This window comes from Amphiura filiformis, chromosome 16 (assembly GCF_039555335.1).
Source record: "Amphiura filiformis chromosome 16, Afil_fr2py, whole genome shotgun sequence".
NCBI classification, from domain to species: Eukaryota; Metazoa; Echinodermata; class Ophiuroidea; order Amphilepidida; family Amphiuridae; genus Amphiura; species Amphiura filiformis.
The window spans coordinates 51,215,234-51,228,071 of NC_092643.1; the positions used below are offsets into that span (position 1 = coordinate 51,215,234).

At 37.2% G+C, this 12,838-nt stretch overlaps 1 protein-coding gene across 1 annotated transcript in view; it reads left to right on the forward strand.

The window, feature by feature from the left end:
• LOC140172722 (uncharacterized) overlaps positions 1-12,838 on the forward strand; it is a 105,580-nt gene that overhangs the window by 5,923 nt on the left and 86,819 nt on the right. The window contains exons 2-6 of the mRNA XM_072195855.1: positions 6,343-6,815; positions 7,236-7,297; positions 8,145-8,380; positions 9,361-9,507; positions 10,415-10,564. Of these exons, the coding sequence (XP_072051956.1) occupies positions 6,391-6,815; positions 7,236-7,297; positions 8,145-8,380; positions 9,361-9,507; positions 10,415-10,564 (1,020 nt within the window). The 5' untranslated portion in view covers positions 6,343-6,390. The remainder of the gene's footprint in view (positions 1-6,342; positions 6,816-7,235; positions 7,298-8,144; positions 8,381-9,360; positions 9,508-10,414; positions 10,565-12,838) is intronic.

Here is a 12,838-nt window from a genome sequence, read left to right on the forward strand (position 1 = left end):
CTTATAGGCTGATACCATTTCATGGTTCAGCAAAAACACAAAACACCGTGCAAAATTCAAATTTTTTTTTTTTTAGGTCAACCATGAATTATCCTAGCATTTAGGTCTATGTCCAGGGACACTACAAAATTTTTGAATTTCTGGTACCCGGGCAGGTTATTTTCTGCCCGGGTAATGTAATCTCGGGCGGGTACCCGCAAACCCGCCCGAAAATGTCAGCCTTATCGCAGGACAGAAGACAAAAATTGGCCTACCAAATCGTGGGTTGGCAACCCTGATTTTCAGCTTTTCTATATCTTTTAAGGGCTCATATTGAAATTTCCTTACACAGGAAGGTGTGCGCCATCCTGCAGCTTTCCTGTGCTAGCCTTCTTTGTTAAAATCCTGGGCAGGGTGTATCACTGATGCATATAATCCATCCGCTTTATGACCGAGCTTTCCTGAGGCCAGTAAAATCTGAGAAGGTGACCAATCATTCAACCCATTTATTGATTTGGCATGGAATAATTCAACTGCTCTGTTTTAGTCTTGCTCTTTTTGCTGCACTTTTAGTTTTACTCAGTCAAGAATAATGCAAATTTAAGCAAATTAGGATATTTTTCTGACATTGAACACCCATGTCCTCAAAATAAAAGCATGTTTTCAGAAAATGTACTAAACTCAGCTACATGTATATATGTGACCAATATCACATACTTGACATGACTTAAATTTTAATAATTTGGACATGCTTACTTGGAATTGCCCATAATATACAGCACGGAGCTGGGATTGGAATATGGCAGGCTCAGGAATCTGACGTGAATGTATAAATCAATTGATTCACGCATAAAGTTATGGACACTTGTCGAATTGAAAGACTTGTCGCCAGTGATAAAAGAATGTCAAGGTCAAAAGCGCCAATTTGGTATAATCTGCTCCCCAGAATATTGGTGTTAGATATTAAAGTAAATTGAAGGATTCTCACAAAATTTTAATCAAATAATTTGATTTTTTAAATCAAAACAATCACCAACCCTAAAAAAAGAGAATAGGTATGGGTTCACATACTTATTATTTCATAATTGTGGTAATGATCTCACACCACCAAATCAGAGTCCATGCTAAATTTGCCTTAAGAAAACATCATTTTTTCTTCACAGGAGCGACTCAGTTTTAAGCGACAGCTATGATGGTTGAAATCAGCCCTTGCCTGATCCCTCTGGCTGGGAAAAAATAAGTTGACCGTCATTATTTTTTACGACTGGCCCTCAAAGTCTATGATGTCCGGGAGGGCGGGAATTGCCTATTTTACAGACAAAATCATGCCAGTGTTTCTATAAAGAAAAGGCTGCTTAAAATCATTTTAAAAGTTATTCGATCTCTCCCATCTGTGGTACACTTGCAGTATTTAACATTACTAATCATGACCAATCCAAATTTTGCAAATTTCTGCTCATTTTAATGCTTACTTTAGCTGTCCATGTTTTTTTTCTGAGAAGTGAAATTAAGGGCGCACAACCATATAATTCTATTTGGGTGGTGTGAAATCTAATAGTTAATACTTACTAACCTAATAAGGCTAAAAGAATAAATTGTCTGGTTGCCCTTCCGAGACAAAAATTTGGACGGTGGGAAGGTTGATCCTTTTTTTTTTCATGGGCTCTTCCTCCATTTTGAAAAGGCTAGTATTGACAAATTCTTGATAATTTGGACAAAATACAGGGTGTCCCAAAAAAAAGAGGCCCCACATTGCGCCCTCTTTTTCTCCTATTTCTGGTGGTTCTTATTTTACAAAAGTCTGAAATTCCATGCTCCTACCCCTTAGAATGGTTCAGTTGGATGAAAAACTTATTCTGTAAAATTTTCAGGAATATCGGACAATATTTACTGGTAGCCCAAGAGCCTCCAATATGGTGACCCCTGTCGTGATTATTGGTCATCGGACATTTTTGAGCAATTTTAGGGAGTATATTTTCAAAATAGAGTGTCTCTTGATATTCAATCTTTCTAAATGCATTAACAGTAACTAGTTTAACATGTATATAACAAAAGGTGCCTTGTATTTACTTCCATTGTTGTTTTAAACTCAACCGGATATGGCACTTCGTGCTGCGAATACTCCTAAATACCGGTCCTCTGCCATTTTCAAGCATTTGTAAGGGGTCTAATATAAAAATAGAGTGTCTCTGAGTCTTGATACTCAATCTTTGTAATTGCATTAACAGTAACTAGTTTAACATGTGTATAACAAAAGATGTCTTGTATTCACTTCCATTGATTTTTTTTAACTCAACTAAATATGGTAGTTTGTGCCGTCAGTACTCCTAAATACCGGTCAACAGCCATTTTCGAGCAACTTTTATAAGGGGTTTATTTTCAAAATAGAGTGTCTCTTGATACTGAATCTTTGTAATTGCATTAACAGCAAACAGTTGACATATCTAGATAGCAAAAGATGTCTTGTATTCACTTCCATTGTTGTTTTATTCTCAACCAGTAATGGTAGTTTGTGCTGTGAGTATTAAAATATGGCCGGTTGTCAGCCATTTTCGAGCAACTATAAGGGGGGCCTATTTTCAAAAGAGAGTGCCTCTTGATACTCAATCTTGGTAATTGCATTAACAGCAAATAACTTAACATGTATATAACAAAAGATGTCCTGTATTCACTTTCATTGTTGTTTATTCTCAACCAGATATGGTAGTTTGTGTATGCTGTGATTTATACATGGTCGTCAGCCATTTTCGAACAATTTTATTTAGGGGGTCTATTTTCAAAATAGAGTGGATCTCTTATTTAATTCTTCAATCTCTTTGTAATTGGCATTAACAGCAACAAGACAGCCTGCAAATGTCTATATAGGCAACATCTGCCAAGTAAAGTCTCCACCTGTGGTATCTTTCTAGAGCAACCTTGGTTCTTCTATCCCATCGCTCCAGTGGCCACAAAATGTGAAATGGTAAAATCAATGCAAAATGGGGAGGGTGAGAATGAAACGCTCAAGCGCATCAAAGTTGCTGCACGGCTAATTTCAGATAGTCGACTGGAAGACTTTGTCACACAGAATACCAGAAGACTCTTGGAGAAGTTGGGTATTATCAGCTGACTTTATGGATCATGATCCAGAAACTTGGACCAGCCGTGATCATGGTGATGACTTTCTTGAGGGGGTGGAAATCATTAAAAACATTAAGGTGATAAATGTTAATGCAGAGCATGGAGTGGCACTGGTGCAGGAGTTCAACACGATGAAGACCATGCCAGTTGCAGTTCCTTTTGCAAGTTGTATCTGAGCATCAACACCAGTTTCCTGACAGCCATGAGAAAGTCAACATCCTTTTTATAAATTGCAGCAAATTATAAAATTAACTATTCCCACAGTCTGACAGTCAGCACAAACTATGTTATTTGGGTGAGAACAATGAATGTGAATACAGAACAGTTTTTGTTATGTTTTAAAAACTAGTTCAGTTGCTTTTAATGCAATTGCAAAGATTGAGTATCGATGGATACTCTATTGGGAAAATACCCCATAAATTGCTTTAAAATGGCTGACGACCATTAGGGGTACTCACAGCACAAGTTGCCATATCTGGTTGAGTTTAAAACAACATTGGAAGTAAATACAAGACAGCCTTTGTTATAGATATGTTAAACTAGTTATTGTTAAAACAATTACAAAGATTGAGTATCAAGAGACACCCTGTTGGGAAAATAGACCCCCTTGAAAATGGCTGACGACCAGTCCGTATTTAGGTTCTCACGGCACATAACTGCTATTTGGTTGCGTTTAAAACAACAATGCAAGTGATTACAAGACGTCTTTTGTTATATATATATGTTAAAGTAGTTGGTGTTAATGCAATTACAAAGATTCAGTATCAAGAGACAATCTATTTTGGAAATAAACCCCTTATAAAAGTTGCTCGAAAATGGCTATTGACCGGTATTTAGGAGTACTCACGGCACAAACTACCATATTTAGTTGAGTTTAAAAAATCAATGGAAGTGAATACAAGACATCTTTTGTTATACACATGTTAAACTAGTTACTGTTAATGCAATTACAAAGATTGGGTATCAAGAGACACTCTAATTTTTATATTAGACCCCTTACAAATGCTTGAAAATGGCCGAGGACCGGTATTTAGGAGTATTCGCAGCGGCGCCATATCTGGTTGAGTTTAAAACAACAATGGAAGTAAATACAAGGCACCCTTTGTTATATATATGTTAACCTAGTTACTGTTAATGCATTTAGAAAGATTGAATATCAAGAGACACTCTATTTCGAAAATATACTCCCCTAAAATTGCTCAAAAATGTCCGATGACCAATAATCACGACAGGGGTCACCATATTGGAGACTCTTGGGCTACCAGTAAATATTGTCCGATCTTCCTGAAAATTTTACAGAATAAGTTTTTCATCCAACTGAACCATTCTAAGAGGTAGGAGAATGGAATTTCAGACTTTTGTAAAATAAGAACCACCCTAATTTATTGACCAAATATATTCTGGTATGTAAAGAAACCTTCAATCATTATTTCTATCGGCTCATAACTTTTGAAGATATGTCCTTTTAAAGAAATGTATCCGTTTTTCACTCTGTCCACGGATGAGGTTTGGCTACTTCAAAGATTGGAAAGTGCATATACCATGCATGAATATAAAACATTCCTCGATGATAACTTTATAAAATAACAACTTTATTTAAGGGAATGGGCTTTACCGGTGGGCTTATGGGTTATGGATTTTGTTAAGTGTCATTAATTTGGGCGAAATTGATGTGGGATGGGACTTCTTTTGCTATACTTGCAATTACTTATGTTTTTCTCGTTTCTTGCTTTCTTTTTATTGACAACATAAGTCATTTCTCTTTTTGGAATAAAAGGTAGCCCTGAAAATGGCTGTTTAGTTTGTCTTTGGTTCTTTTGAAGTGAGTTCACTGTGCTGCTCTGCCCTCTACCTGGTTGCCTCCGTGACTAATACAGGTTTCAGCCCTGGTTCTCATTGCATTAATTATGCTATGCACCATCCTTAAGGCCTTTTATGCCGGATACTTGCAAATGCAGCAGTAATATGGGGTTGCGAAGATATTTGAAGCTAGCTGGTGATCCTCGCTTATAGTGAATGCTTTCCCAAGACTAATGCTATTATCTATCCATGTCATTAACCGTGTGTTTCGTTTAAATCTTTGATGTAGCCAAACCTCATCCGTGGACAGAGTGAAAACGGGTACATTTCTTAAAGAGGGCATATCTTCAAAAATTGTGAGTCGATTGAAAGAATTGTTTTGGTTTATTAAAGCTAACGATTTAGGGTTTCTTTACATACCAAAATATATTTGATCAACGTTTCAGAAATAGGAGAAAAAGAGGCAATGTGGGGCCTCTTTTTTTGGGACACCCTGTATAAATGGCTAAATATAAGTGCCTAATGTGATGTGATATTGTTAAGTATTTTAAGTGGACAATTCAAACACGTTGAAATTCCAAATTCTTTAGACAGTTGTGCCAAATAGAGAAATATGTAAATTAGCATAACTCCGCCAAATGATAATGATAAGGTATGCGATTCATTTTACCACTATTTGATTTCTTTTTGGCCCCACACTCCATTGTGAAAAGGCTAGTATTGACAAATTCTTGATAATTTGGACAAAATATAAATGGAAATACTTCTTATTTTTAATCAAATATGCATTTAATAAATGAAATGAGTGAATAACAAATATATTAATATCCTTGATACTGTTCAAGTTGTAAGGTTTCTTCTAAAAAAGTGATGAAAAAAAAAAACCCTGACCCAAGATTTCTGATTTTTTTTTTTGGGGTCGGTCTCTGAGGGCAACCAAACATAATCGTTTTGCCTAATATAGGCTCACCCAATTCTCATTATTCTGTGAGGCACATAAACATCATATGTACCATACAGTACACTGCATGTACACTGCATAGAAAAATAGCTAGAGTCAAAATAAGAAAAATGACTGAATCCCTACAAACAAAGCAGTGCAAAGTGCTTCAGGCTCAGCACAGCAGGAGGAAGCCTGAGGTAGGGCAGCTTAGGAACATACAGGTATTCGAGGCAAGGGCTTAGGCAGCCAGCCCTGTACATGTAGGAAGTGTTTTACACACCCAAATTTGTAAATATACACCCAGTTTTTGCCCACATGGCCTATACTTTGTACACAAATCTTAAATTTACACACCCAGTTTTTTTAATTTACACACCAAACCTTCAAATCCTGCCTAAGACCCTGATTCGAGGTACATTGTGGCAGCCAAGATTAAAATGATTTCTTTTCAAATTAAAATCCTTGCTAAATAAATAGCATTTATTTATTTTTTGTTTCAGCAAATCAATGGCATCAACATAGTTGAAGTGATATGCTATTATTAAGAAATGGAGTCATCGAGTGACCTACTGCAAAAGCTGAAACTATCAGCTAATTTGAGTGACGAGGTTGTAAATCTAGAGACATTACAGTTGGACCTCAAACCGTCAAACCACCACCAACAAAGACACGATTATGACCCAGACGAAGAGTGGTTGTCCATGGCGGTAGAAAATCTTGGGGATGACGACGACGATGAAGTAGTCAACCCTTTCCCCAAGATGATTCCCAACCAGCTGTTTACGCATCAAGATGATTTGAACCAGTTCACTTGCTACGTGTTTATGAGACGATTTGGTTGGTCCGAAGGTATCAACGGGGAAACAGTTCAAGATGAGCGGAGTGTGACACTGCAGAAAGGAAAACTGGCTATGGAGAAGGAGGCACAGTGTAAAGCGAGGGTGAATGAACTCCTGGATGAGTTTATCAAATGGTATGTACATGTATGATACTGGCTATTACCTGCAATTCAATTATACCCCCCCTGCAACCTGCCATTTAGCAGGTAAATTAGCACCTGCCTTAGGAAATGTAAAATAAATTATGATAACCTTCAAAATGCTTTAAACACTTTCTGAGCAGAATTATGAAACTGATTTTATTTATTTAATTAAATTGTTTTTAGCAGTGCATTTTTAAAGAATAAAAGTTGTTGAGTTAGCAGAAATCACTGACACGCTGTTCCTTGCCCTTTATGTAATGTATTTTTGGTTTGTTAGGTTATTGCGATTTTTTTAATTTGTTTCACTTATTACCAATTCTTTGGTCATATTAAATATGCAGTTATCAAACCTAAGTTTAAAATTTTTTTTTTAATAGTTTATTTTTTAAACCTTTTTATTCTCTTTTTCAGGTACTTATCACAACCAGTTAGCCAACCTCTGTTACAGAGTTTAAGACACACTTTCAAAGAAGGTAAGCAATTTAACAAAACCAGACATGTTTTTTTTTCTCCACCCACCAGACTCAAGTACAGGGAATAAAGTTGTGAAAAAAAAACAAAACAAAAAAAAAAAAACATAGACGATAAAACAAAACAAAACAAAACAAACAAAAAAACCAGACACTCTGTTCCAGAGTTTAAGACACACTTTCAAAGAAGGTAGCAAAACTAGACACTGATCTATTCAAATGTTTAAAACAATACCTTGAAATACACAGTGACCACCAAATATGAGAAAAAAATGAAATGAAAGCAAGGGTTTTAAAACAGCTTAACCCCCTGCTTTCTCTAAAAATAAGGTGTTTAAAAAAAAAAAAAACATTTATTACCTGCACACACAGTGCAGAATTCATCATCGGTATTCAACTTGAATGAATTGGACATCTACTTTTCTTGTTGTATAGTTGCATTTGTTTGTTCTTTACATTGAAGATTTATTACACTGATCATACAATCAAATTTATAAACAATGGTGATGATGACATGAGCAAGGGTTTTTCCCAAAGAAGCCAAACCTGGCCAAACTGATTTCTGGTTTTGCGATCTCTAAAAACCCACTCTTTTAGGTGCGGTTTAGCGAGTAGACCACACACTGTTTTGCAACAGCATGTGTAAATGGTATTTTGCATGGATAACAATCGGAATTTTCAGAACAGAAAGTCCCGAAAATGTTGCACGCCAGGAAACCCAATTTGCTTCATCAAAGTGCAAATCTCATGAGCAAAATTTCACGAAAATATGCGCAATTATGCAAAACATAAGTTAGCGAGATACCTGCGTAAATGCTTACTCTTGAATTCAATCTCATTTTTTTGCCAGCAATCAATAAACCAGTGGTGCGAAACCAAACCGTGGTGCATGTGATGGAATGGTTGAGACATCGCATAGGGGACAGGGGTGCACATCAACACATTGAAGAGGTCTACCAGCTTATGCTGTGTGGTTTGACAGATATTTGGTCAGCCATCAGGAATGCGGCGGTTTCCAGGCTTGCACATGTGATCGATGGCTTTTCACTTTCAGAGCTACAGGTGTTTTTCATGTCGTTAGCACAGGTATGAATTTTTAGTTTAATGTTCAAAATAATGCAATAAGGATTGGGTGTTAAGCAATGTCTTAGCTAGCCACCTGTCTACCTGTCATTTTAGATGGGGCATTTGCTCCTGGGATGGGCAAAATTAATGTTTTTGACAGATGCTCCATTATAATTGTAGGAGTTGAGAAAGGCTATTGACCTTTTTAGTAAACCAGATTTGCAAAACAAGGCCATAACACATATTTGAACTCTTTGAACCCCAAATGGGCTGTAGAAGTCTGGTAAATGTTTTAAAAATTATGACTGGCAATTTTATTCAAATGATGGGCAAACATCAATTTCTAGCTAAGACCCTTGTGTTAGGAGAGTGATATATAGCTCTTCTAAAATGTTCATCTCAAATTCAGAAGAGTTCTTCATAGCGCACCTTGTTGTGGTAGTTCTAGATAGCTTTCCTGAAACACTCCCAAACTTCATCTGGAATATCAATTGGGCTATTCTAGTTGAATTCATACCCTGTATGGAAGACATGACCTTTATGTTCCACACAGGGAGTGTGAATTTCAAATGGGGTTATCTGAATGGATTTAACTCTATTTGCAATCTACACCCCATGTTTGAAAGAGTAAGGTCATGTCGTCCTTAGCGGGTGTATGGATTTGAACATCATTCGAACCTAATACCTATATATCATCCGCTCATAGCATGCCTCTGTGGCTCAGTTGGCTATAGCGTCGTACTAGTGTTACAACGGTTGCTGGTTTGAATCCGGCACTGTTGTTTTGTTTTTTTCAACGTTCATGTGCGTTGGCTTTTCTGGGGAAAAATTTGTTCATCCTATCAACCTAGAGAACTAAGTATAATAACTTTCAGTATTGTTAACTGTTGGGAAAATGTGTCTTGTCGACAACATTGTCGACAAAGGCCTTGGCAACGACAGCACAAGAGAATATTTATCAAGTAACCAATTTATTTTTTATCTTTTGATTCAATGTACAGATTTGCCAGAGTAAAGAGAGCACATGGCAGTCAATAGAGGGCGCACTAATGGCGATCACTGGTATCTTAAAAAGATTCCAGTGGACAGGCAAACTGGCTTCATCTTCAGTGTATGATGTGTCAGGCGGTACACAGTTTATCCTCAAGGTGGGTATAGAAATTCAAATTTCTGTACATTAAACTTTTCTTTCTTCATGTGATCATATGTAGGGATATATTTTTGACACTTTTATTTCTTGTATTAGTGCCTCGCCTCACAGGCTGTGTCACCCACTGTCGGACGTAGCCCTCCTCAAGAAGCTTCTATTTACTTCTGTTCTGTTCTCTTGCCCAAGTTGTGCCCATAGGATGTAAGATCATCATGCCATCTTCATTTTTGTCTCCACATTCTTCTCTGTCCTGTTCTTGGCTGCCATTCTGTTAACTTCTTTGTCCATCTGCTTTCCTCTCTATGAGCTATGTGACCTGCCCATCTCCACTTTGCCTCTTTGTACATGTATACCTTTAGGCTTTGGTGATTTTTAGGGTCATATGCAAAAACAGGCCACGAAGCGACCCTACTTGTTTTTTCCGTCGCCTAATATTTAAACTTTTTGTGCAGATACCCACCTTGAACATGGTTGGGCAAGACTTCAGAATATTTGCTTCTACCCCAAGAGATTTAGGGTTGGGATTTAAGTAGGAGTCAGATTAGGGTGGGATTTAGGGTTAGGATTTAGGTTGGGGTCAGAGATTAGGGTTATGATTTAGGGCTAGGATTTGGGTAGGATTCAGGGTTATGGTTAGGACATTAAAATATTACGGTTGGTGGTGACTACTATTCTGAAGTTGCGCCCATGGTTGCAATATAATTCCTGAACATTACATATCAAGGGTTTAGGGCAAAGACAATAAATAGCTGCCAGGTGTCATACTGTTAGATGGGTACAATATAGAATGCATAAAATTATCCAAATGTCTTTGGGGCAGCTATTGCAGATAGGTCCTAAACCCTCGATATGTGAACTGTATATCAAAAAGTGTTACTAACTTCAATTTTTTTTCTATTATATAGTTTGGTAAGCAGGAGTTGAGTCAACTACCAGAGTTCTTGACCAGTCATATGCATACTATTGTGTACCCACTCCTAGCTCATAGACAGCTGAGCATCAGAGAGAATGCTACTAAAGCTTTCTCAGCGTTCTTGTCACGCTGTGAGGTCAAGGTAAGTCGACCAGGGGTGTACATGTAACCAGGGGAAGGGTCAGGGGCATACTCTCCCCTCAGGAGCAAGTGAAATTGGGACAGAAAATTGAAATTGGGCTATTCCAGTTGAAATCAATACATCCCCTATGGAAGACATGACCTTGATCTTCCACATAGGGAGTGTGAATTTCAAATGGGGTTACCTCAATGTGTGACTCCATTTGAAATCGAGAAAAATATGGAAGGAAATAGTCACATATTTGCATCAAACTGAGATGCGATGCCATGCAATACTGCTGATCAGGAGCCCGTAAGATTGTATTGCTTGTTGCCCAACACATCAACATGCATACAAATGCACAAAATTTTCTGGGATGCGCATTTCCCGACCAAGTTTTACAGTTATGCGTTCAAACAGATGCAGAGCTTTTGAAGACTAGCGGGAGCCCTGGTCGAGAGACCTACACCATTGATTTCAGTTATAAAAATAGGTCATATTTGGTTCTTTATAGTTGCTTTTAATTCTATTCTAATTATGTAGAAACGTCATATACATTTTGATATAATGCATACATGTATATTTGTTGCGTCCTGTAGAAACTAATTGTACTTATGTATTATATTTTTCATGTTCTGCTCCTTGGAATAATTATAAATACCATTATTATATTGCTATTATCGCAAGCTTTATCATATCGTTTGCTATACCACTCCGTGTAGATTATATTCAGAGGTGTATCAGGAAATTCGGATTTGGGGTTGTTAAAATATTTTGTAGGAAAAAATGAATATATCTTGAACTTGAATTTGATGATGATATTGTGGCTGAGGGCAGTACTGTACAGTACAAAAACTGATTGAGGAGCCAATGGCTCCTAACTTAATAAATTTAGGCGCCCAAATTTTGCTCCCCAAAAAAACATTTGACCTCTCCTATAAATTGACTTCTTACTGTATGACTGGTGGCTTCCCTGTCACGGCCACGTGCATTGAATGTTCATAGCTGCTGCACTCAATGTACATGTACATTCCCATTGAATGCTACATACTCCATAGCATGTACAGTGTGGGCCTATATGTTATCCAGGAAGTCCCCATTGAGACATGGTAAATGCATATTCATAGCCATACATTCATACTATTGAATGCTACGTTACAAACATGTTTTGCATTTGCTGGCAATTACAAGCTTCAGCAGTTGGTCGCCATTGGCACCAGGGATTGAAGATTTAGCTACATCAGAAAAAATCTAGTCGCCAATGCGCCCAAAATGGTTGCACCGTACAGCACTGGCTGAGGGAAGGTTGATTGTCAGAATTTGGATCTGTTATCCAGCCAGTTACATCTCTGTATATTAATGATAGAATATTTAATGATCACAGCCATTTGCATTTGTTTTTAGACACCCAAGTTTGATTTCTTTGAGAAGGTAAAGTTGTGAAGTAACCAAAAAGTGGAAATTTCACTTCAATATTGTACACATTACACTTTGTCCACAATTTTTACACTTGCATGCAAAATTGTTTTGATAAAATGTCACCCAAGTACTTAGGGAATGAACATAACTATTTTTGCTTTGAATGGTAAAGAAATGCCTAAGGCACTGAAAAAACCCTCTTCTACTGGCCTGATCAACCCATTGGTGAAATTTTTTTCGAAAAAGAAAGGTTGAAAGGTCCGTCCGCCTGTAGAACAGGGTGGATTTTTGTCGCCTAATAGTCTGTGTTAAGGTGGTACTACACCCCCTGATAAATTTTGTGACTTATTTTGCATTTTTCTCAAAAAATAATTAAACACTGGTAACAAAAGTTATGTATATTATAGGGTCAAGGAATCCAATTACTCCACTGAAATTTCAGTGATTCAAGACAAGTGGTTCATTATACATGTATATGTTAAGAAATGAGGTACTTTCTAGCGGTACCTATTTTCTTATCATAAATAACATACCGCTTGTCTTGAGTCACTGAAATTCCAGTGTAGTAACTGGATTCCTTTCCCCTATAATATACATAACTTTTGTTACCAGTGTGTTATTATTTTGTGAAAAAAATGCAAAAATAGTCACAAATTTATCAAGGGGTGTAGTACCACCTTAAACGACTGAATCTGCAAGAAAAGTTATGCACACATACATGATGCATTCAACCATATCCAAAAAAAGAGGGTGCTAGAAACATAGCACCCAAAAAAGTGGGTGCTAGAAACATCACCCCAAAAAGAGGGTGCAAGAAACACAGCAATCAAAGGGGCATGTGCTAGAAACACATGCCCCTTTAAGCCCAAATGAAAA